Here is a 27,633-nt window from a genome sequence, read left to right on the forward strand (position 1 = left end):
CAGGGTGCACTGAGGCAGCAATTGAGACTAGCCACAGCCCACCTGTAATCCCAGTGCCTGGGAGGTGAAAACAGGAGGACCACTACAAGTCCAGTCTGTGTAATGAGACTCTGTGACCCTTTACTAAATACATAAAAAAACAAAAACAATAAATAAAAATAAAAGACCTGTGATTAATTTAACAATACCTTCCTCCTTGTAACTGCAGGAAATGTTTATGAATTACTAAAATACTACTATAAGCTTTAACAAATTAACTTACAAAAATTAAGTTAAGACTACAGGATCTGCTTCCTGTAATTCTTGCCTATTTTTTCAAAATAAAAATTGTGAAGAACATTTTTTTTTTTTGCATAGCATAAAACAGTAATATCTTTGTCAACTAAAATTTCAATTTGAAATGACTCAGTAAGCTGCAAATTTTTTTAAATAAAACTTTCTGGCTTAATTGCAAGGAAAGAACAGTTGCCTACATATTTGGAAATCATAAACTGTCATCTGCCATAGCTAAAAATAGTGTCAGCCCACATGCCTTACATGCAGAAGTCATCCTATTACATTTTGCCTCAAATCATACCTTACTGAAGCTCTTCCTTGAACAGCCTGCTCAAGTTAAGTCTCGATTTTTAAGTTGTGGTTTGAGGGAGAGGGGTGCAAACTAGTCCCTAAAATACTAGAAGGTCAAGGAAGTGCTGGCAAAAAAAAAAAATGGACTGTTGAAGCATAAAGAAAAAGCTTTCTTCAATAAAGTCAAATGAAGAATGAGAAAGACAGCTATAGAATAAATACATATACCCATAAATACTAGAATATTAAGATTCAATTATTTTTTACCAGTACAATCTTAACAAACAGCTATGTTATGAGGAACTATAATTGGTAATCAAATTCTTGCCAAATGACATAAAAAATGACTAGAATTCAGAATTGATCATGTAGCACACAGTACACTTTGAGCTGTACATAACAAGCATTTATCTGGCAAATAAACAACAGGTGAAGGTGCAGCAAAACAATCTGTACAGCAGGAATGCTTAGGTTTTTCTGCACAGACTGTAAGAAAAGCCTGAGTCCCAGTTCTTCATTTACCATCAGTGTAACCTTAGTATATCAGTTAACTTCTCTTTCCCCATGTGTAAAATTAGAAAAGTGATACCCCCATAAGAAGTTACTTGAAACACAAGGAAATTTCACATTTGGAAATGCTTCCTGAATTGAACACACTAAATAAAAGTTATACTGGAACGGATGAGGTCAAATAGGGAAATCAAATATTAAATGTAATGGTTAACTAAACCCTAGATTTTTAAGGATTACTTCAATTTGCCCTATAAGCATTGTTATCTTGGGCTCAGCTGGTGGATCCTTACTATTGTATTGCTATGAAGTATCTCAACTAAATATTTGACTAAACTATGTCTCTATTGCTATCTTCTCTTCCTCTGCAGTTTTTAACAGATATGTGTAGAATTTCAGGTCTTTGTCTCTTTCATTATTAAGTCCCTGCAGAATTACTCCTGACAACATGATAGTGCCTTGATCAATACAGACAGCTTGAGACTAAAACATTTTATAGAACATAACGAACAGCAGAACTTCCACACTTGTCTTTTCTATAATTATTTAGTAATCCCCTATTCTGTATGAACAAGGTATTGCCTAGTACTCTGACTCTGCATACATTTTCTGTAATCACAATTCTACAAAGTATTACTTGTATTTTATACCTGAGGCAACTGAGGCTTACATAAGCATGAAATTGTGCAAAGTTCAAGTTGAAATTTAGGTCTGACTATGAAGATCTCCCTCTTTCCATCATATATTAATACTCGAGTTTGCTTTATAACTTGAGAAAAATCAAATAATGTTTGGCCTTAGTTTAAGTAATTAAAATAAATTTACTAACATATGAACAGTTGATACCAAAATATTTCAGTAGAATCAATTCAACAAGCAAATTTAAATTGTAAATTATTTAAATTGTAAACTTGTTTTCAAGAAGCAATCTCACTGTCCTCCACTTTGAAAATAATAAAGCTACAACTAAACATGCAACTTATAATTGCATAAAGTATAATAAATGAGAATTATAAAAGGAAATAGGTAGGGGCTGGTGAGATGGCTCAGTGGTCTAAAGCACCTACTTAGAACAAGCTTAGCAAAGCACAGGGACCGCGGTGTTCAATCCCCCAGCAGTCCAAGCTATGTAGTGAGACCCTAAAAAAAAAAAAAAAAATTAAAAAAAAAAAAAAAAAAGGAAATAGGCAAACTGAAAAAGAGATAAAAATTTTAACAATCATAAAAGAACCCAAACCAAAGGCAACTAAAACACACACAAAAAAAGGCATTTCTAGAAAATAATCTCCAGGACACATAACATTTATAATTAAAATTGTTTCCAATACCAACTTTTTTATATACACAGTCTTTTGTAACTTGTGTTTTTGTTTTGTTTTGTTTGTATTTTTAGGGAAGGGTCTACAGGGTGTTCAGGGTCTCACTACTAGATCAAACTTGTAACGATTCTCCTGTCTCCTGTTTACAGCCTCCCAAAAGCTGGGATTACAGGTGCACACCACCACACCCAGTCTCAATCCCCTCGGGGCGGGGCCAGCACAGCAGGCCTGCAGGTGCTTTAATCCGCTGAGCTATTTGGCCAGCCCTGATGTTTTAAAAATTCATTCTAATTCTTTAGTAATCAACAGGATCTGAGAACAATGAGATACCCTTAATATTGTGAAACGAGCCCCTGCAATTATGAAGTTGCATAGGATGGCAAGTCTTCATAAATAAGAACGCATATACTAAACAACCAACCTCAAAATTAAACCAAGCCTATAAGCTCTTACTGTTGGACTCATATCAACACTCAACCCACCATCTAAGGATCTTGTCATGTAAAACAATACAAATTAACTACAGTGTAATATAGCAAGTCTTCCTACTGACAATGTAAAATTTCCTGAGATTACTGAAGGATGTTGGAGAAGTATTCCAAAAAAACAGACAGATGACCTACTGGCCCTTCAAAACAGACTAAGCTCACTTCAAGAAATAAGGAGAACAACATAAAAAAGTAAGCAAAACACACTCCCCCCCCCCAAAGGACCATTATAAATGATCCCCTGTGAAATTCAGCCACAAAAGATGCCATTTTATACTACTATATAATTTGTGGCAAAAATGATACTCCAAGACCAGATTCATCTTGTATTTATTCTAAGAACTTGTATGTACAGCTATCATGATAAACTAAATTTTGTTAGGAACGGAATAATTTCCTATTGGTTTTAAGATCAAGTCATAATTTTCCCTGTATTCTTTGGTACAGAATTTGGATTCACAAAAAATGATCTTTTTCCCTGAGTATTTTCAAGTAAAAATGCGGAGTAAAAAATAACAATGGTTATCTGTTGCCTTCCAGAAATAATCTACATCTCCGTAAGGCAAAGATTTGACAAATTGCCACATATGCCTCACTTATAAAAACACAAAGTTACAAAATTTACAAGAGGAAAGCAGAAAATAATTCTGTTACTTCCAAACTGTATAAACCATGACAATTTTTCCTTCACAGGAAAATCCATACGTTTAACTCCATTTTCTATAAGGGAAAGCTAAATATCTTCTTCTTAAGTAGGTGGTATCTACAAACTCCAAGTCAATCACTTGCCATGCCTTTATAAACGTTACCAATCTTAGTTGTAAAGATTTAGGTAGAAAAAGTAAAACAGTGTATCAATGAACAGCTATAATTCTTAACATTCCTTTTAGGAAATCTGTAGTCTTGAGAGTGGCAATTTCTAATTCTATGCAGGGATAGGTATCATTAATATCTGTAGACTTTTGGACTTTACGTTGGTTTCAAATACTAACATAAGGGCTAAGTAGAATACAATGGTGGTGACACAGTAAAGAATAACACAATAATATATTAGTCTCTCATTCCACATACATATACCCAAGTGGTAAATTTGAAAGCTATGAGACAGATGAAACACACACACACACACACACACACACACACACACACCCCTACCTTTAGCAATATACCAGTCTTATTCATAATAAAATAGAGAAGTAATCAGAAATTCTGGTTTCAAAACACGGTTCCACGGATGCATAGAACAACACTGGCTAAATTAAACTTTACACCTTTACCCAAATCCTAACAAGAGGTACACATCAAGTGAATAAGTAAAAAGAAAACAGAGGGATACCCAGAGAACAAAATAAGATTCTATTCACTGCTTCCTCATTAAAACATGTAATATAATCCTCAAAGTCTAAGAAATTCTACCTCTGGCCCAGGGAGTTCCCACTTGGCTTAAACTTCTGACAGCATGAAACTGCTAACTGCACCTGCCGTCTTCCAAGAGACACTACCTCTTGTAAAGCACAATGAGGGTCATACAAAAATAAATGTGTACTTTGTTCATTAAGATCACACAGCCTGTGACTGAATAAAGTATCAAAACATTGTTAATTTTAGCTTTTATATTTTTCAATATTTGTTCCAGTGCAAATTCAACTATAAAAAAGGCTTCACACCACAAATCATATGTTTCTGAGCAAATTTAATTCCTTAGTTTTGCTGGTGTCCTTATGTGTAAAATAAGAAAATTGGAATAAGATGTAGTATCTGTAGCTATGACCTAAACATTTTCAATTATTAAAGTTGTTTAAGTTACTTAGCTGTTCTTTCAAGAAGGAAGTAGCAAATCCCTTTTCTAATTCTCCCACTTGAAAAATGATTTAAATTTTTTCCAAAACTGTATGTGGTAGGGTTCAAGTCCAAGAGTACACCTAGGTAAACTCAAAGAGTCCTCAAGACCCAAAGACAGGACCAGGGAAATAGCTCAGTAGAATAAGCGGCTGCCTGGCAAGCACAGGGTCCTGAGTTCAATCCCTGGTACTGAAAAAAAAAAACCAAAAACCCAGTGATAAAACTACCATTTCTGCCTTCAAGGAATTTATAGGCTAGAAAATGCATACACACATATGTACGCGGGCACACACAGACACACAAATATATAAGCACAAATAGGAGATGGGTGCTCTAAGAAACACTGGTTCCCTCTAATTAGGAAGACTGGATCTTTGACACTATCACTTGGGACAAAATGGGAAGAAAGGGCATTCTGGGAAAAGAAGAAAGACCAACGCAAAAACAGGCATATTTATGGAACTATTTCCTTACTGTGGACTGAGATGGAGTAACGGGAGATGAGACTTTTTGTAAAAGTCAGGACTTGGGCCTCAGAATACCTTAGTAGCCCAGAATAAACAATATTAACCTGAAAAGTAAAGAAAAATCCCTTCAGGGCCATAATCCAAACTGTACATTAAGAAGATCAATTTGAATGTGCTGTGATACGAGGAGGATTTAGTGACAGGAGTTATGGTGAAAGCTAGAGCACCCAGACTGGGGCAAACGAGAAAGCAGAGGCTGTGTCCACCCGTGCTCTCTGTCCCTAACAGGGAGACTGTAAATCGTGTTCCTCACATATACTGAAAGGACGTATAATTTATTCTTTTTTAAATATGACCCTGGCTTGAAAACGATAGTTATTTTAGGAAGAGTTAAAAATCATCAGAAATGCATACTATGTAATCTTAGTTATGATTCCAGGACACTCTTATTCAAGGTTCAAAATAATAATCTACAGTCTTTCTGAAGAGCAGTTTTGCAACCACGTCAAAAGCCTAAATACTATAACCCAGCAATCTGAGGAAAAAAAAAAATCAAAAACAAGTATATCGAATTTATTAATTTTAGCACTACTTATAGTTGCAAAACTGTAGGGATATCTTATTTTAACTATTTGGGATTAATAATGTATACTGAGAATTACTGTTATTAAAATAATGCAGAATATTTTTAAAATAAGACTTTCCTCTAAGGAAAGATTATAGAACTAAATGTGCCAATAACCACCCAACATACATTCTGTTACAAATATACCCCCAAGCCATTCCGTGTGATGTTCGTTCCTCTACATACCTTCTAAATGTTCTACAGCATGCATGCATATATGTATCACCCTATTTAACCAGTAAATCTACAAGATACACTGAATGGTATTTCTGTCTGTAGGTTCTTCTCCAACTTCTGCCAAATTATCTTTACCCAGTTTTTAGGTTCTTCCCCAAATCAATTTTTCAAACTTGCTATTATTTATCACTTCAGCTTCTAAAGGCTTTTTAAATTGAATAAAATTTAAATTCAATATGTTCTGTTATTTGGCCCATAGAATCTGTTATTTGCCCCATAGAATTTCTTCATAAGAACCAGAAAACCTCAAAACTGGAGCCTTACAAATCATGCAAACAAGGAAACTAAGGACTACAAAACAAAAAGAACAAGTTTCTTAACATCATGGCTCACATAAAAAATATACTACAACTTAAAATCCTAGATTAGTGTCTCCCAGTTTTGTCTAATTATAAAATAAATTACACTAGGATATACAATTTCCAGGTCCTATAAAATCTGACAAGGTAGGCTAGGATCACAGCAATCTGTATTTTTAAGAAACATGAGGTGGTTTCTATTCAGAGAAGTTTGAGGGAACCTGACCTAAATTTTATATATTCTTTGACCACATCAATCTTAACTTTCAACTTCTGCCCTATATATTCTTCTACTCAGAAAGTTCTATTGTCCTATCTTTCTACAGCTTACATCCTCCTACCACCATCCACCCAAGCAGTCAAGCCTCCCTATCCTTTGACTGTCTTGATCTAAGTTTTCCACATTTTCCCAGAAATCAAACACCATGTAAATTTCGTAAGTATTCTGTAAAGAGACAAGAAAAAATATGAATATATAATAGAAAACACATTGCTAAATACTAGCCTTAACCTAAAGACACAAAATGTTTTTAAAGTTTTGGCTTAAATATATTTTGAAAATTTACATAAACCCTTTATTAGGTTTCTCCTACTGTTATATACTTCAAAAACTAGGGAAAATGCCACAGCAGCTTCGGCTTATCAGTGAGTCTCAATTTATATTTTACTCTATAAACCAACAACGTTAAAATGAGCTGCTAATAAAACACTAAAGTATAAGTTAGCCACTCAGACAAAAAACATAAAGTTGGTATAGTTACCAAAAAAACCGAAGTACCTGAAAAATATTTGGGCTGTTCTACTTACATACAAAGTAAAGCTCCCAAGATGCTCAAGAATACTGTAAAACTGATTGCATAACTTGATATCTACAAAGAATTGAACAACTCACTAAAATACAGACCACAATCCAAATTTCTTCTGTCTTAAACATCTCTAAATTAGTAAAGTACTTAAGAAGTATTATATGGTCAACAGAAATAAAAAGTGACTTTTCAGCTATTTTTAAAGGTTGTACTTATTATCACTATCTTCTTTACTTATCAAAACCTTGTGTTATCCACTTATCTTTCACTTTCAATGCTGACAGGATAAAGACATAAAAATTCTTCTCTTCATGAAGCTGGTATGTGAGAAAACCATGAAGATCAAACTAACAAAGATATATGTTTTTCTACTCTTTATGTAAATATAAAACTTTTCCAATGACTCAATATGAATTCAATTTTAAACTCACCTTTTCCCCCTTTTGTTTACTCAAGTGTTTTTAAAAAAAAAAATAAAAACACTGTGAAAGTTACTATAATTAGCTCAAAATAGTGCTTTAAGAAAATTAGCCCAATTCTGCTAACAATTGTTTTTAAAAGAAATAACATTTTAAAGAATTACAAAACTTGAATGTAACCAAAAAAACTTCCTGTGTGGAATGACTATTTAAAAATAGCTCCAATAATTTATAAGACAACATGTTCTGTGTGGCCAGATACATAATGTATCATCTCTTAATTTAAAAAATGTTATTTAACCATCTACATAATAAAATATTGTTAAGTATTCATTACACTCAGTATTTTCTACTTACAGGTTTAAATTCTTATACTATGATCTACCGAGATTTGAAAGGATCTGGGCTTTTAAGGGGGAGGAAAAGGGATCAAGATGACTGACTGGTTATTACAAGGACAAAGGTTAGTGGATTGAAATACAGACATACATTTAAAACTACATTGGAACAATTTCAAGATACATAAATATATAATTAAAAGGCAGCTAATAATTTTTAAAGATTCAAGTCAGATTCCCAAAGGAAAAAAGCTTATTGTAAATGCAATTATTTTGCTACCTACAAACAGTTGGAGAGAATTGCAACTACACCAAGTAAGCTTTTTTAAAATAGTCACAGAAAATACGTCATCACAGAATACAAAGATAGTTATATATACATCAACATGATCAACAAATGAAACAGACCAGACCTGCATGGTTTACAACACGCAAAGTTAGAGAATAAAACCTGTAAGACTGAAAAGACTAAACCAAAGACCAGAAAACAGGACAGCATGACATTTTCTAGTGCACAACCAACTACAAAAATAGATCAGAGAACTGTTTTAATTCCTTAGCCTTAAATCTTTTACAGGTTTCATTTTCAATCTCAAATATACCTAAATTCTAATGCTTACTCATTGAAATATATTACTGGTTACACATAAAACCTGAATAAAAAATTAAAAAGTAGATATACCCTTGTCCTTCCAATTTTTCTTCTGACCGTCCATCTCTTGTCACAATCTGCCCTCCAGCTGTAATTATCAATTATGCATACCAACCGAAAAGCTGTAACTGCAAAAACCTAGTCCCTGAGACATGAAATATCCGTTTCCTCAACCAGAGTCTGCAGTCTCCTCTGCTGCACAACTGCAGCAGGGCTGAAGTCACCTGACGTCTTCTGGGTGTGGAGCAGTCTGACGCAGTGCAATCTGTAACTAGGCTACTAATACTCAGGCATTAATGCCTTCCTTCTATCTGTTTATTGTTCTAGTAATTTGCTGCTGCTCATACCAAATAGAGCTGCACTTGCAGGGGAAGGGGCAAGCTATTACAAGAAAGGGTTGTTTTTTCAACAGCGCTAACAACTTGAAATGGACATAAAGGCATACCCATGGATTTTTTTCTTTCTTTTTTCCTTTTTCTATGATGCTTGGATCATGGGTTTTCAATTTCACTGAAACTGAAAATCAACAACCTGCTAAAATAAAAATGAACTAATCCCTAGAAGGATAAAAGCTTAAATTTGAAGCTTGAGAAATGCTGAGTTTCTTCTTACTCTCTCAGTTTGTTAAGATTTAAAACATCCAGCTTTTTGCACCCTTTGAAAAGCAGGAGCGGAGAATAAAAGTAAAACTTTATTAAATATTACTTTAACAGATATTTCAATTTCAGAAATCTAACCTTTTTTTCCCGACTTTTACAATTATGGAAATCCAAACACATAGAAACATACAGTATCATCTGGTCCAATTCAATACTTGTAATAATAAATACTTATTAGATACTGTACAGATTATTAATGCAGCCCTAGCTTGGGAAGAAATATTCATGTGCTATAATTATATCATTTGCCTTGGGAAAATGACATGAGTGAGTTAAAATTTTGATAAACCTCAAATCTATAGCATTTCTAAAACTTTGTTCAAATTTATAAAACTGGCATTCAATTCAGTGCAGATTATGTCTTTATTAATGTTCTACAACTAGGTTATCTGATGCTGACATCTGCAGTAAATGACAAATCAAGTAAAATTTTTAATGCATGGTATAACATGACAAGATTTGTACCCTATACAGAAAAGTATATACCATGAGACTGTAGCTACACTGAAATAGGGATTTTTCTGAATGCCTACAAAACTATGTGCTATAAAACCTTGAAAATTCCTTAGCATCAGAAGTGGCCTCAATACCAATGACTCATTTATTTTTCTATCTGTTCTCAAATTCCAATATTAAACAAAGGAAAGTCATTTTTAGGAGAGTCATGTGGTATTATTCTCAGTTCATAAATTAATATTTAACTTTAAATTTTATTCACTGAATCCATAAATACTTGAGAAATTTGTCACCAAGTCACATCCTGGCTGAAACTATGTGGGCATCTCACACAACAGTTTAGAATCCCAAACTACTCCGCACAGTACTTTCTAATGAGTTTCTTTACTCTGAAGACCAGAGGCTGGGGGGACAGCTTAGTGTGGAAAGCTTGCCTAGCATGCTCAAGGCCCTGGCTTTGATCCCAATGCTACAAAAACACAACACAAAACAACCACAACAAAAAACCCGGAAGGCTAATAAATACCATGGAATGAATTACTTAAAGCAGCACTCAAACACGATTTTCAAGTTAGAGATTACTGTACTATCAGAAGAAGAAAAAAAAAATGACTCCTGCAGAAAAAGCATTTAACATTAATATCTATTCACATGAGTATCTATTTTTGCCAAGCATGGTGGCATAGGCCTATCATCTCAAACTCTGAGAGACTGAGACAAGAATCACAAATTCAAGCCCAATCTGGGCAATTTAAAAAAAAACCTGTCTCAAAATTTAAAAATGTGACAGAGATGTAGCTCAGGGTGAAAGCCCCAAGTTCAATCCCCAGTACCCACACAATGAGAATGCCGAAAGTGTGCAATAATATAGTCACTCATCTAAACATTAAAAATATTTAATAGTATCCTAGGCAGATTAGAAATTCCAAAGAACCACCCTAAACTCAGTAAATATTTCAACCCAACATAGTTCTTTTCATTTTTATAGTCTTTGCAATGTAGGCTACCAAGTATGCAGGGAAAATCAGTTCATGGAAATCAACTGATACTTTGCCTATTTTGTTCTCAGAAAATTTTAAAACTAGTTTTCAACTTGGTTGTCTAAGAATAAAAGTGCTCAAATTTAAAGTTAATGGAACAAAACTTTATCTGCATACTGTATGGATCCTATTTTCATTAAATCTCCATCATAATGGGGTAAAGGGCATATATCTCTTTAAAATTTATCCTTATTTTCTTCAAGTATTTGTTATTTTAGAACATGAAATCCTGCAAAACTATACCTTGATTATGAGATAGGACCTTAATTTCCCTTAATAATAAAAGGTCTGAAAGGAGAAGCTACAGAAGACTGCTTTGCTATCTACGCTGCAGGCTGGGAGGAGATAATGAGGAAAGGGTGAAAGTATTATTACTCTTCTGCTGATAAGAAAATCTGTCTTACAAAGAATTTTTGCAACAAAAGTTCAAAAGTTCGTATTTACCAGCTTCCCACTATCCAAGATTCACTGTCCCATGGCCTTTGCTGAGCACTTCAAAAACTAAAGATCTCTCCACATGTAACCCTAACTGCTTTACAAAGTACTATACTGAAATAAAAGATTTCTAAATTCTAAATTCTCAGAAAGTGTGTGTGTGTGTGGTTTGTACTCTACTCAGAGTAGCATGGGCAACAGCAAATAAGTCAGATACCTTCCCTGTTCAGCAATTTCCTAAGACAGTCCCCCTTTTCTATTTTTTTTCTTCTTCTACTGCCAAACTCCAGACAAATCCAGTTTTTCTTTTGCCTTATTTTCTTTACTGTGTTTGAATACATAGGAAGCAAGGTAGGAAAGAAGTAGTCATTTGTATTGAAAGTGCTACTCTAAGTTAGAAATTACTCATGTACTGTCATTCTTGACAGTGAAATTTCCACTTCTAGCCATAGAAAACAAATCTTTTTGTTAATATGAAAGAATTACAGCTTTATAGTTTTAAACTTATTTCAAACTTTATTCTGAATTACAAAGGTGAGAAACATTTTTCATTACTGAGTTACCAATTTAAAAGCCTTACCATATGTTGTAATATAATGCCCCCTATGGACTAAATTATAGTACTTCAACACTACGATTCTAAGGAAATGGAGGATTTTAATCTACGAAAGGAACAATACAACTTAAAATGATGGAAAATTGAGTATTTTTGAAGTCTATAGGCAATTTAACATCGTAAAATGAGTACTAAAATTCATAGATAAACTGAAAGTGATACTCTGAGACCTAAATAAATGCTGATGTTAATGATCTAAAATGCATATAGTCCTAAAGGTTCAAAGCATTTCCAAATTCAGAATTCAAAAATTACATCATTACGTTCTGAAGGCCTTCTAAAATTTAAGTTTTCATTAAAATACAAAGATTTGAGAAATCTTAAAGGTATTTCCAAATATTTATGTAGCATGATTCAAGCATTTGATTCAGTACTCCAAGGTCAAAATTCAAAATTGTTCACAAAAAAAAAATTTTAAAGGTCTTTTATAATTTAAAGCACATATGTAGTTCACTAAATGGTTCTGTACAACTTTAAAAACTAAATTATGTACGGTCAGTTGTAAGAGTATTCCATAGAACTGGTTTTCTATTAACAACACTAGATGGCACCAACACCCAGTATACAGCTGACTGTCAGATGGATGACAGGTAGTCTCCATTTTCTGGCTCTTCCAGGTTTGTGACCTGACACCAGAGAACCAGATCAGAGTATGATGGTTAAGAGGAAAACAACTCCAACAACAAACTAGCATGTGAGACAAAATGGTCTCTGACCAGAATCCAAACTTAATTTTACATAGATCAGAATACATAAATGAAAGTATAAATAATAAAGATTTATATAAAGTGCCCCCCGAATATAATGGAAAATAAAAATCTTTTGGAAAATTGAGGGGAAACTGTAAAATGATTATATTATATAAACACTCATAAAAACCTTAAGTCATTAGATGGAATGAATAAATTTAAAAATGGGCAGAAGGGTGGAGCTGCAGGTACACAGGCCAAGACGCTGCAGACCCGCAGCTGGGCATCCAAGGCAGTGAATAGCAGCTCTTCAGGTCTGCAATAAAAAATGGCCTCCAATAAAACTGCATTGCAAAAAAAGGGGAAAGAAACAAAATGGATAAAGTAAAAAAGCTGAGGAAGCAGAACCTGAAGAATTTGTGGTAGAAAAAGTACTAGACCAACGTGTAGTGAACAAGAACATGCCGCACTTTCTGAAGTGGAAGGTAGTCACAATGTTTACAATACATGGGCACCTGAAGAAAATTCAGATTGCCCAGAGTTAATTGAAGCATTTAATTCTCAAAAAGCTGGTAAAGAGAAAGTACAAAAAGAAAATCTTTATCTGATAGTGAATTTGATGACAGTAACTCAAAGAAAAAAAGAACAGCTGCTGCCAAACCCAGAGGCTTTGCCAGAGGTCTTGATCTTGAACTAGTAATTGGCGCCATAGTTAGTAGTGGAGAACTGATGCTTCTCAGGAAATGGAAGATTCAGATAAGGCTGACTTGGTGCTGGCAAAAGAGGCAAATATGAAATGTCCTCAAATTATAATTGCTTTTTATGAAGAGCGACTAACGTGGCATTCTAGTGCAGAAGATGAAGCTCAATAACATATACATATATATAAACACATATATATATGCGCACATACACACACAGTCTTGGTTTTGATTTACTAGTGTGAAAAAAACCATTCTAATGAAAATTAAATTTAATATGTCAGTTTTGAGTAGTATTTAGGAGAGTTGGGTTTTGTTTTGCATCTACAGCACTGGTTATTTTGAACAAATAAAGCTTTTGTAGTTGTTTCCTTTATCAGAAAAGAGCATTTGGAAGCCTGATACATTTCCTCTGCTTTTTTAAACATTGGGGGGAATTATCCATAATCAAAATCAGAATTCATGTTCTAGCTCATATGCTTAAGGACCATTCTGATTTTTTGGTTTGTGTGTGTAAAACTATGTAAATGGGGAAAAAATAATAAATAAAAGAGAAAAAGGTACAAACAAGCAATTTACCACATCAAAATATAGCCAATAAATATGTTCATATTCACCAATCAATAATCAAAAATCTAAACAGGAAGATACCACTTTCACGTATCAAACTGCTAAGAGTTTTTTAAAAATATCAAGTATAAATTTCTGGAAACACACTTAAGAAGGAAGCCCCCCAAAAGCTGGGCATGGTAGCACATGCCTGTAATTCCAGCACTCTAGGAGGGCTATATAGTAGGTACTCTATAAATTCAAACACAATCTAGGCAATTTAGTGACTTACGGAAATGTTATCCAAAAATGAAAAAAGGGCTAAGGATGAGCTCAGTATGAAGGTTGTGAGAGGGAGGGAGTTAGCTTCTGAATTTTACGTAATGTGGAAATGTCATCTAAACAAAAACAGCATCAATTGGTGATGGTAAGAAAGATGGATGTTTTCTTATTGTTACAGGGTAAAACTGGTACAATTTTTTTGGCGGACAACTTTCATCAGAGCTCTTACACATGCTTATAGCCATTAACCTACAGTTGTATGACTAGTAGTTGTGAAAAAGAATTCATGTAAAATATTCATAAATAAAAAATTAGTAATAATGGCATTATTTATAAATAAAAGAGTTAGAAGCTATTTAAGGGTGAGACAATAGCTGACTGGTTAAATTATAACCATACTAGGGAGCCTTATAAATTATGTAGCAGAATGTTTAAAGATACAGAAATGTTTGTATTATATAAAATATCACCAAAAATTTTTAAGCAAATAAACAATATTCAAAACTTACACTAATGAAGTACACATACATTAATGACAAACTAGAATTCTAAAATATTCATAACAATATTGCAAGTTTTTCCATCTCAATGCTTTTCTGTTATTTTTCCAATTCGTACAAGAATTAACTTCAGATTATTTCATGAGTAGCTGCCCAGACTTCACTGACAATGGGTCTTTGTGGGAAATTCCTACTAAAATCACTGAAACATTCTGACTAAAATCATGAAATTATCTGTAAAATGCTGAGAATAGAATTTTTTTTATTTTTATTTTTATTTTTTTGGTGGAACTCAGGCCCTTGCACTTGCCAGGGAAGTGCTTATTCTACTGAGCCATCTCCCTGGCCCCACTGAGAATAGAATTATTTTAACCACATTTCCACAGTAAGCTATAAATAAGTTATATAGTTATAACAATTACCTTCACTAATTTAACAAAGTTACTTTAAAAAAATAATTTAACAAAGTGACGTTTAAAAAAATAATTCCTTGGGGCTGGTGAGATGGCTCAGTGGTCTAAAGCACCTACTTGGAACAAGCTTGGCAAAGCACAGGGACTGCGGTTCAATCCCCCAGCACCACAGGCCAGCCAGCCCTGCCCCCTGGTGGGCTGAGCTGGCCACACACACACACACAATAAATAAATAAATAAATGTTTAAAAAAATTCCTTTTAGTCACAATAGTCAGGTGCTAATTTAGCCACACTGAACATTTTACACATAGCCCCAGTTTCAGGCTTCTTTGGTGATGAGGACTGGACACAACACCTTGCTTATGCTAGACTGAGTGCTAATTACTTATACTGAAAGTGAGGAAAAGAGGAAGAGAAAAAAATGACTAATCCAAGTTACTTGTGAATAGTCTTTGCCGATCCATCTTGACCAGGGTTATGGGAGGGGGATTTCTAAACAAATTCTAAATTCTTCCACGAAGTTTGTAAAGTCTATTACAGTGCTATGAGAAAACCATTCTAGAACTATTTTAGACATGCCACAAGACTGAGCAAGAGTAATTATACTAGTGGTATTCAGAAACAGGTTTTTCTTCAAAAATTTAATATAGCAACTAAGTATGTATGCTAATACCCTGATAATCCCCCTTACAAAACCAGCCGTCTCAAAATTAAATCTGAATTCTGCCTACAAAAAAACGGCATTTTAAGAAAAAGTGAGGGCCAGCCAGATAGCTCAGTGGACTAAAGTGCCTGCTTAAGCACAAAGCAGTGGCTGGGGTTCGATCTGGCGTGCCGTGCCAGCCGTGCCCCCGGGATGCACTGAGCCATTGAGACTGGGAGTGGTGGCGCATGCTTGTAATCCCAGCATTTGGGAGGCTGAAAACAGGAGAATCACTGAGTTCGATTTATGTAGTGAGAGACCCTGTACACCCTGTATTAAATAATACATAAAAGAAAAAACAAAGTGAGCAAATTTAAGATAATAACCTGAAAAATTAGTATTTTACAATTTAATACCAATTGATGTTTTTAACATTTAAAGGTATACACATTAATAAGTAAATCCTAAATATAATTAGGGATGTCATAAACTTTTCAGGGCATCTGAGAACACAGTCTCCCTTAGTCTGTCACTCTTATTTCAGTACATCTTACTTCAGTACTTTCACAAAGAAAACTCCTTGTACCCATTATAACATATATTCCTATGTCCTTACAAATCTGCCTTTACCAGTTTACATGAGGGCAAGATTTTGTCATCTTCCCTGCCAAAAAGAAGTATGCTAATGTAACTAGTCACCTGCTTTTAACACGTATCTGTTAATAAGTTAAAGTTGCATCCCTATTAATAAATTAAACTGGGCTGGCCAAATAGCTCAGTAGATTATAAAGCAGGTGCAGGGGCCGGAGGTTTGATCCCCAGAGCTGCAAGGCTGGCCCCACCCCCAGGGCGTGCTGAAAGGGCAATTGAGACTGGGTGTGGTGACACGCCTGTAATCCCAACTCTTGGGAGGCTGTAAACAGGCGGATCACTACGAGTCTGATCTAGTAGTGAGACCCTGAACACTCTGTAGACCCTTCCCTACAATACAAAAAATAAAAATAAAAATAAACTAAACTTTAATAAAGTTACCTAATCAAACCCCATTCCTTTTAAAGAAAAACAAACTGCCATCTAGAAAGATCATGTAGTTGTCAGTATGCACGAAGAACTCATGTGCCCATGTTATTTTTATTATGCCAACAGTGAGCTTCTGCCCCGACTTGCAGGATACACACATTTTGTGCGTCCAAATAATGTTCTAGTCCCTACTGAGCTGTTGTAACAGTTGATGTCAAAAGGTTGAGCTATGAAATAACGTTTAAGGAGACGAAAGCACTATATAGCCTGTTGTGTTCACTGCACACTGTATATATTTGCTGAATTTTCACACTGTATCCTAAGTATGTATGGTTATGTCACCTAAATTTTTTTTTAAATCAAAGAAAAATGAAAGGTTAAAAAAAACCAAAAAGATCCAAGTAAAAGGAGTCATAAACAACATTGTTCTCAGAGAAAAGGCATATTTCCTACACAGCTCGGCTTTTACTCCTTCAGCCACGCCCACACCACCAAGGGCACTGCACCTACTCCTCCTAAGGCTGACCTGCCGCTCGATCCCTAGGGCTAGAAAATCAATCTAAGAAGTAGCTGACTCCTGAAATTCCTAAGAGCTCCTATCTACCAGACAACTGCTAGCTTTACTTAAGCCGAGAGGCAGCTCTGGGGCAGAAAGAGCTTTCACAGCTGCTCACATCTCTGCTTCTCCTTGGTCTTTCCCTACACATTCTCAACACCATGCTGCATGGAGCTTCTAAGATACATTCTTCCATTTTTCCCTCTCAAAGCATTTTACTGCGCTGTTTGAAGCCATCATTCCACTCTGAACCTGCTCTAATGGTCGACATCTTTACTGGGCATTCCTGCTGTCATCTCACTTGCACTAAAACCTGGCTCTTCCTTGAAGATAGTGCTTTCCATGCAGGACACCCTAAAAAGAGGCTGCTTACTCTCTGTATCTGGGGGCAGGGAGCATGTCAGCACCCACCATCATTCAGATACATCACTCTACTCTTCCTTATTGCTCTTGTCTACAGCGACACTTACCAAGCTCTTCTTTCCTAATCATCTTATCCATCTTAAATCCTGCCACTGTCCCCAGAAATAACAACATCATGGGAAATGCTATTTGATCTCTTAGCCTCAGTTTACTTGATCTCTCCTTTAGCAAACTGCACTCAGGTCCACAGCAGGCTTTCTCTCAAAGCTTGGCTATGTTATGGTTTGAGTATAGCTGTCCCCCCAAAGCCTCATGCAGTCTTGGAGTGGCTTCTGGAGTTTGTGATTGATTATTGTGGGTGTGGATGCTGCCCCTGCCCTGAGGCAGGTGGTTTGCATTACAATGTAAGGTGGGAAGAGAAGCCAGCTGCTTGAGCTGCTGCTAGCTCCCTTGTGCTCTTGCTCTTTGCCGCCACCATGAAATGTTGCCCTCTGCTGTGTGCCGCTCTGCCTTGGAGCCAGCTGAGTATGGACTAAAACCTCCAGTAATTGTAAGCTAAATAAACCTTTCCTTCCTTCATTTTGGGTGTCAGGTATTTGTCCCAGCAATGAGAGAAGAGTAGCTAAGACAGGCTATTTATGAGTATGATCAACCTGAGCTGTATTACTCTAAAATTCTAAATTTAACATCCAGTAGAGCCACCCACCTTCATACTCACAATCCTATTTTGACCACAGCATTTTGGCAGTCACATTTTATTCCTTGTACCCTAACAAATTAAGCTGGAACTTGAGTTCATTAGTTTTCTACTCTCTGTCAACTCCCTCTTCATTTCCTTAACTTAAATGCCATGGTCCACCACTTCCAACTACTCTTCAACTGTTACTCGCAACTCTCTGGACTCTCCATCCTTCCACTAGGCCCACCTAACAAGGCAAAATTTAATACAACAATTTGCCTTATCCGAACTCAAATCCAGGCTTCCTAGCACAAAGAAAAATCACCTTCCAAGCAGTCCACCTTTCATCCTTGGCTGAGCTCTTAATGCAATGCCTTGCTTCTCTAGACAGAAAATATTTCATGTATCTATTCCACCTAAGTGTGTTCCAGTTCATTTTCAGCAAACAACCTAACAAACTCCTTTAAAGAATAACCATACCCATCAATTCCCTGTTTCTAGCCATAAAACTCTAGTAGTATCAATGCTTACACTTTCCATTTACCGCAAACCAGTTTCCTCCTTACCTATGGCTCCTCCACCTGAACTCCAGAGTATTTTTTTGTCCCCCTGGAGCTCTGCATAGCTTAGGATCAGACACTCTCTCAAAACAGACCAAAACCCTTCATCAATTCTACACTTACTCTTCCCCTCCTGCTTGCTAACTTGATCTGTGCTTTCAAACAAGAGTTGTCAACATTTAGTGTCCACTTTACTGTAGTCCCATGTAGTCTTCCATCTTAACTCTGCCCATTGATACTACTATTTCGATACTAGTATCTTCTCTTTTTCTGACAAACTTCAATCCCTGACTGGCTTCTCTAGTGTTGAATATTAACAACATATTTTACCATTAAAGCTTTTTTTTTATCTTCCTTCCCTTTAGTCTTTGTCTTTAATTTCTATTTTTAAAACAATAGTGAACAAATATACATATACAGCAAGATCTATTTCAAGGGCTTGATAAAGTGTGTTGTATTTTTTTATAACTTCTCCAATATCTCATAGCCCAATCCTAACATATTCAATACTGAATTTTTACCTTCTCCTTATACACACATTTTATTTTCTCACGTCCATCTCAGTTTCTCATACGGCCAGCCGTTTTCTCTTTATCCTTCATATTCTTCATATACTAAGTCTGTATGTTCACTTTTATTATCCAAGTGATCTGATCAGTCTCTCCTCTTTCTTGTAATATGGCAGCTATTTCTAAAATAGTCTGATAACTAGTGCTATTTCTACTAAATAAGTATACTCAATAAAACATACAGCTACAATTTCAGTAGAAAAGTCAAATTAGAATGCTAAATAATGTGTGCCAATCACTTTATACAAGCCAAGTTTGTGGGAAATGTACAGTCAAAATGTACAGTCAAAAGAAAAAATGAGCAGTAAAACTTTTCAGAAGAATAATGGTATATTACACAACATGTATTTTTCTAAATAAGGCCAAGAGTATGCTTAACTTTATACCTCTCACTGGAAAAAATGTTCTACATTAAAGTATTAAAAGCATACTTTAGAACTGTTCTAAGATAAAACATTTGAAAACATTATAGTATCTCTTATCTTCATGCTACGACAGTACACTGAAAAGATATTGAAACCCATTCTAATAAAATGTTATTCTAGTTCCATGACATATTAAAATTAGTAACAACTGTGTGGACAAATTAAGAGCAAGGGTGAGTGATGAGTCCAAGAAAAGTAGAAAAAGCACTCTAACTTGTAACATGAGGTGGAAAAGAACTGTAGTCAATGTAATGTATTAGACACTACAAACGTACGACACAAAATGTAATGGTTAGGTTAAAGGGGGATACAAAAGCATGAAACAGTACATAGGTTACCTGATGTTTTACTCAGCTCTGCTGAAAATATAGCAGATGATGATCTGTCCGCTTTTTCTGTATCAGAAGGAAGTTTTTTCTCAGTCTCTTTCATAAGAACCTTGGGTTTAATTAAGCTACCTATCTCTGTTTGAGTTGCCAAAGCAGAATCACCTGGAGGCAGTAAGGGCACCTTTGAGATGTCAGACCTATCTTTGGAGAACTCATCTGAGACAAGGATTTTATTTTCATCTTTAGGGTATATGCTCTTGAGAGAATGGTCAGGGGACATTTCTGAGCATGGCAATGACCCAGCTCTATCCTGGACATTAGCATTTTCATTTGTGTGGGATACTCCTAGGTCAGTGTATTCACTGACTAATTTAGAAGAATCAGTTTTGGAACTGACAAGTGTAGGAAATTCATCTATAATTTCAATTGGAGATGAATCTGAAAATGTTTCATTTTCTCTTACACTTGCTTCCTTAGAAATAAGCAAGTCATCATTTGAGTACAGTGCAGTATCAAACTCCTCCATCTGCAAAGGTATTTTCTCCTTTCTAGTCAATGATGAAACTTCATGAGGTGACAGAGTATTTTTTGTAGGATCTAAATTGGATTGAAATGATTCCAAATACAGCTTTCCCCCTTCAGGTGGTAATGCACTGAGTTTTCCCACATTTTCTGGCTCTAGTGATTGAGATGAAATTTCTGCAAGATTTTCTTTCATGAGTATCACAGCTTCTTCTTGTTTTTGTGGAACTTCAGGTATTGAATCATCACTAAATAAGTCGACTGGTTCAGAATCAGGTGAAGAATCCTCAGCTAGCTCAGAATGATCAGAGATTGGCTTTTCAACTTTTGCTATTTCTGAATAGTTGGAGAAATCTGGACTTGGTTCAGCAGAGAGCTTTGTTTCTTTAATTAAATCACATGCAATAGATATATAAGGAGCATCTGTTTCCTGAACAGCTACATTCATACTTTGAGGCTCTTTAAATTCTTCCTTTATTCCCGATACCTTTTTTACTGATACATTCATGGCCTCTTCATATGGTGGAGGGTTTTCAGGTTCATGTTTTATGTCCTCATAATTAACTGGAGGAGTTTCTAACGGTGATGGCTGTATCACAGAAGCACCAGCGCTGGGAGCTAGAGAACTTAATGGTGCTTCCATAACAATGTCAGGCAAAACTGGTGAAGGAGTTGCTTCAGAATCTTCGAATGAGGGGCAAAGCTGTGCTACCGGGTAGAGTGACTCCTGCATGGCTTCTGATGTTTGGACCAAATCCATTTTTGTTTCATAAGCCATTTTTGTACCTGCAGCTTCATTAAATTCACTTTCACATGCTTCTTGCACTAAATCTGGAGTTAATCCTTCAGGCATGTTTGCCACCAATTCTTCAGTCGTCTTTGATAAATTATCTGTTGTAACATAATCTGTCTCAGAATTTTGTGCTGCCACAAGGAAAGGGTTTGATGTTTTGGTACTAGTCTTCTCTGTTATAATCTGAGCCTTTTTTTCTTCAATTTTTTTCTCATCAGTTTTATTTTCTGAAGTCTGATCTTCTAACAAAGGAAAGATGTTTGTTGCAATGTTCTCGGCTGCTGTTGGGTTAAAGGAAGCACATGTGATATATGCTCTTGAACTGTCTTTTACAGCTTCTGGTGTACTTGGAAAAGAAGCATCATCGTTACTGCTTTCACTATCTCTTGTTCGCTCAAGGTCAACTGCAAAACCTTTCTTATCCACTTTACTTTCCAACTTGCTTTCTACATTATCGCTAGCAGCCAACACATCCATGTCTCCCTTACAAGTATCTCTGACTTCCCATACTTGCTCAAATGGTTTGAAGTCTGCATACTCCTCCCTCATAGGTGCTGCTACTGCAATTCCAATTTCCTTAGAACTGTCCTTTGTCTTTTCTAGCGACACACCTCTGTCCTCCTCTTCAACCAATTTAGTAAGGGCCATAGGTGATTGCTGTTGATTAGGAAGAATGGCATTATTAGCGAAATCACTCTCTTTGTCTTTATTCTTCACACTTTCTTCCCTAGGATTTTCTACTAATATGGCAGGTTCTGTTTTTGAAGAGCCACTGAATGATGATCCCATTTCTGAGTACTCTAGTTCTGAACACTCTGTTAAATCTCTATCTACAAATGGATTTTTTGCCTTCTCTGAGAACTCTTTAGAAAATTTATTTAAAGTTTCTTGAAGTGCTCCTTCCATGGGAGATACTGCTGATAAGTTACCAAGGTATTCATTTTCTTTAAAAGAAGCAGGTGAGATAGGAGACAGAGAAGGAAGAGAAGCAGCAGTTTCAAGCAGTACAGATGGGAAATCCTCTTGACCAGCCGAAACAGTGTTACCTGGCTGCTCCTTCAAGTCCATAATTTTTTCTGTGGCCATGGACAGAAAGGAAAGTTAGAGAACGCCAGTGTCTTAGAGTTAATGCAAGTTTTATGACAGATTCATAAAATACTGTTAGTAAAGACTTCATTCTTCACTAAATGAAATATTAATAGCATTTAATTAATAGATACAAATAGATTTGAGTATTTTTCCAAAAATCATAAAGTCAATAAAAGATATGCACGGCTATTACTCAGCATTTTGACTGCAGTTAATGTATTATATACTTGAAAATAGCCCAGAGAATTTTAAATATTCTCACAGCAAAGCAATAAAAAAATGTGTGCAGTGACAGATATGTTAAAGTCTGATTTGCTCCTTTAACAATACATATGCTGAAACATCATACTGCACACTATAAACATGTATAATTACTTGCCAGTTAAAAAATAGGTTAAAAAGCATGAGCATGGCTTCAGAGGCAATAACATGCTATGAAAAGCACAAACTCAATTTGGAAAACTTCCAGGTGAAAACGGCTTTTAACTAGTTTGAGAGAAAGAAAAGATTTGCAAAGAGTTTGATTAACAGTATAGAAAGGATAAGTAAATGCCAGTCTGGCATTTGTTCTTACATAAAAGCCTATGGCTAAATGCAAGTAAATTATTTGAAGAAAAGGAATGGCCAATATGTAACTATAAACCCAGGGTCTAAGAGTTCCTTACAAAGTTTCATTTACCAATCAACCTCCGTGCACTTTTCTCTTGACCACTACACACAAAATGCAAATTTCAACTTTTTCACTAGACAAATATTCTTAGAACAATGCTACTTTACAGTAAATCCAAATTACTCAGTAAGGAACTAAGACAGCTAAAGAGTTAAAAGTTAGAATACACAGAGAATAAAAGGGCAGCAGAAAGAACTTGCCTGCAGAGGAGTGTATCACAGGCTCAGATGCAGCAGGAAGAGCAAAAAGGGTCTCATCTGAAAAACAAATAGAACATAAGCTCAGCAGAAACAAAGACAGGCTGGAAAGAGACTACAGATAAGAGGAACAAGCAAGGGTTCAGTTTATAATGAGTTAACAAAAAACCTTATCTACAGAGAAAAGGCCAAGACAGAAAGGAAGCTGGAAAAAGCAATCTTAATCCAGACAAATCGCCATGGTGTATTATAAAGTTGACTAAAGGTTATCCTATAGTATCTATCATTTTTGAAGAGGCAACATAACCTATTAATGTTGAATTTTATGAATCAAAGCAGCTTTAAGATAGTGTTCTCAATTAACAGACTGTATCCAAGGCTTTTAGTCCCATTTTCATTAGTTCTCATAGTTGAGCTAAAAATTTAAAAGATAAATTTGAAAAAAATTGTTTTTGGTCAATCATTTACTGGTATGTGTTCAATTTACAGGAATACTTTCAGAGAACTAAGAACTTTCTCTTACATTTCTAGGTTGTCTATTCTTTTTACTTTTTGGTACTGGAGATAAACCAGGACCTTGAGGCAAGTACTCTATATCACTGGGCTACATTCCCATCCTGTCTCTCTATCCACATCCATCTATTTTTGAGAAAAATTTACCCCACATTGCCCAGGCAGGACTTGAACTTTGATCTCACTGCCTCAGGCATGCAGTAGCATTTCTGGCTCTGTAGAGCCATTCTTAGTTGAAAGGTTAAAAATAAAATATGTTCCCTGCCCACATTTGTATGTTGGGACCCTAACCCCAAAGTGGTATTTGAAGACAGAATTTTGAGGAGGTGACAAGGGTTAGATGAAGTGAGTCCAATGGGATTAGTGAGCTTAGAGAGACACTACATAGTTTGCTTTCTTCTCTCTCAAGCATATGAGGCCATGAGAGCAAACAGGGAAATGGAATAAATAAATCTTAAGAGACTCAAGAATAAAACCTATCGGGAATAAGCGCTTCCCCGGCAAGTACAAGGACCTGAATTCAATCCCAGGTTCCTCCAAAAAAAAAAAAAAGAATAAAACCTATCATGCCAACACCTTGATGTGAAAAACTTCTATTACTGAAGTCACTTAGTCTGACACTGTCATGGCAGTTGGAACAGATACATTACATACTGGTATATTAACTTTGTATAATGTCATTTTATACCTGTAGTTGGAAGGTCCTGAGCTAAACACCTGTGTTTTATACTAGAAATAGCCTCTGAAACAATCTTAACAGCTTGAGGAATGACAGGAAGGTATTCCTAAAGCTGAGAGGACCCAATGAACACACACTAGAAAGGCTGACCAAAACAGATTTAAAAGAGATATAGTTATCGTGAGTATGAATCTGTCTTCCAAATGTATAATACGTCCACCACCCATGAACAGGAGCCCTAACTTTGCACTGAGAAATAAACTGTGGATAAATCTATACAGGACATGTCATACCTAAAGGATTCTTAGACAAGATAGTGAAGGAAAATTGATGTGTATTTAAAGGGGTCTCATAACCTAAAAAAATAGGTAGGATGGGGCTCTCATCCAAACCAGCAAACGGGAATGCTTTAGAAGAGTTTACACATTTTTTAAAAGATGATTTGCTATATGATCTTAGTTAAGTTACACAACTTTCATTTGTAAAATGAGGACCGATTCCTTTCAATGAAAACAATGAATTGTAAGTCTAAGCTTGCAAATGCTGAAATTCGGGGGGTCAAAAGTAGTGTTTTTATTTTTTATGTATTTGTTTTTTATTATTTTTAAGGAAGGGTCTACAGAGCGTTCAGGGTCTCACTACTAGATCGGACTCGTAGTGATGTGCCTGTTTACAGCCTCCCAAGAACTCAGCGCGCCCTGGGAGCAAGTCTGGCACAGGAGGCCCAGGGATCGAACCCCTGGCCACTGCGCCTGCTTTCAGGTGCTTTAATCCACTGAGCTATTTGGCCAGGCCTTCAGGGATCAAAAAGTAAAACCTAATAATTTTGATACAACTGTGAACTGTTCTTAACAAAATAGTGCTGCTTTCATCTAGACAATATAATTGTACACCAATTCAAAGGCCAGTCTACTTGTAAAGTGGGTTAGGAACATGTGTTACTATTAAAACCAGAGAGAAAGGAACTATACCTAGAATTATGCCAAAAATGTAAAGTATTTTAAAATGCATCTTTATTCATATCTACTACTGGAATCCCCCTACAGAACAACTACATTCCTAGCACTTCACAAAGTAAAAATGTTTTCTTTCAAGTTGGTATTCCAAATATACATTGACTTTTTAATGAAAAGAACATGTTCATTGTGTAAAGTAGTATTCAATTCAAATGTAGTAAAATTTAGTACTACATTCTACAAGTTCTTAGAAAAAAAGTCCAGAAGAAGTCACTACCATTTGATCCTCAAGAATAAGGTTGGTAATCTTCAAATAAAGCAATCATAAACCATGGAACAAACTGGTTGGGCTCAAATATCAAATTATATTGTGATGTAATAGGTAACCCTGAAAAAGTTACTGCTTAAGCCTTTCTGGGCTTCATCTTTAAAGTAAGGATAGTATTAGTACCTACCTCAAAAGTTGTGAGGGACAGAGGTGGAAAGAAAACAGTAACTTGACTAAATTAGAGCAGGAAGCAAAAGAATCAGGGTTCAAACCAGTCTAACTCCCAAGTCTTTGTGCTTCACCTTCAGGCAGCTAGGTTTGTGTAAACACAATCCTATAAACTCCTCTTACTTGTTGGCCCATTGAAGTTTGCTTTCCTGACAAGCTAATCGTCACTAAGCAAACTCCTAATAATTACCTACACTTTTTCTTTAAGTGCCGTGTTCCTTGACTGGAATTTATAAGTTAAAAACAGGTAAAAATCAGAATGTTAAAAAAAAATTCTGATCAACAAGACTGCCAAATTTAAAGACTAAAATATCTATAATTTACTTCTGTTTTGAAAAGAAAAACTGATTTTAGATTAGTCTTTGTTTTTGTGTGAATATAACTTTCCAAAACAGAATGTATTTTATAATCTAGGATACTGTATTAGGTAAAAAGCATAAAGATGAATTACGAAGACATTACGTGTACATGTTCATATACAGATGTACACACACATACGCTCACTACTTAGCTTATAAAAAGGGACAAATTTTCCATTTTCTATGAACTATTCATAATGCCAAATTCCACAAAATGAAACAAACACTTAAGTCAGCCTCACTTTTCCTACTTTTAACAGATGGCCACATATATACATACAACAATAAAGAATTAGGCACACATTAACTAAGAACATTATTTTAGGGTAAAATAAGTTTTTACTAAATAACAGGTAAAGAGGTAGCAGAACTTTTCTATAAGTCTTTTCATTCTATTGCTATCAAGTATTTCTCAAGAGAAATTCATACATTCTCTTGCCCAAAACCACTTAAAACCTCCCAGCTACCCATTTTGTATTTAAAACACTTACTCAGATAAACAAGATCCTACACAATATTGCCCCCAAAGTAACTGTCTGCATTTTTTTTTTTTTTTTTTTGCAGTAACTCGTCATATCTGTAGTGGCCAAACAGGTCTTCCTTAATACCCATGCTTCTCCTTCCTTCATATTTAAACCCGAAATCCATTAAATCACAAATGAGTAACTTATTCAAAGTCATGTAGCTAGTTAATGACAAAGCTAAAAAATTTTAGCTGTCACTGTTTCCCTATTACCTACAGTAAAATGAACGTGATCACTGAACTACTTATAACACCATTAGAAAAACAGCTGCTTCCAAATGATCTTTCCCTGCTTTTGAGGCATTTCTTAAACTAAATTCAGAACTATTAAGTTTAGACTGCTTCAGTCCAACATATGTTGAATACTAATGACTTCCATCACATAGCTTATTGTTTCAAAATTCAAGTTAACTAAAGAGATTTGACTTTATAATATTTTTAAAAGTACAAGTGGAATGTCAGCTTATTACTGCAATTTACTAGTGATAACTCAAAAAGTATGTGTGATGTCACAATCTCATCAATGTCCACACACTCAAACACTATTTTCTTTGACATGGTCACTTCAAAAACATTTACCCTAGTATGCTTAAAGCCTTGGGTTCAATCCATTTTACCACCACCAAAACAAAACAAAAAATAAAAACACAGCAGAAACTACACAAAGAATGACTTCTGACTAAATGAGGCTAACTCTTATAACATAAATAACTACAAATATGGGTAAAATGCATGAAGCCACTGTGTTTGGACACTGAATAAACACTACAGGAGTGTGAGGC

The 27,633-nt window shown here is 35.3% G+C and overlaps 1 protein-coding gene across 4 annotated transcripts in view; it reads right to left on the reverse strand.

The window, feature by feature from the left end:
- The window catches only part of Rtn4 (reticulon 4), a 60,013-nt gene that overhangs the window by 17,203 nt on the left and 15,177 nt on the right, over positions 1 to 27,633 (reverse strand). The window contains exons 2-3 of one of the 4 annotated variants that reach the window (XM_004632421.1): positions 23,329 to 23,385; positions 20,064 to 22,445 (exon numbers count right to left, since the gene is read on the reverse strand). The exons of 1 other annotated variant lie outside the window; for it this stretch is intronic. In XM_004632421.1, coding sequence (XP_004632478.1) covers positions 20,064 to 22,445; positions 23,329 to 23,385 — 2,439 coding nt within the window. Of the gene's footprint in view, positions 1 to 8,599; positions 8,868 to 20,063; positions 22,446 to 23,328; positions 23,386 to 27,633 lie in introns of those variants that run through there. 2 more of the 4 variants (XM_004632425.1, XM_004632427.1) reach the window with 2 other exon arrangements.

This window comes from Octodon degus, unplaced genomic scaffold (genome assembly GCF_000260255.1).
Source record: "Octodon degus isolate 3935 unplaced genomic scaffold, OctDeg1.0 scaffold00048, whole genome shotgun sequence".
Lineage (NCBI taxonomy): Eukaryota > Metazoa > Chordata > Mammalia > Rodentia > Octodontidae > Octodon > Octodon degus.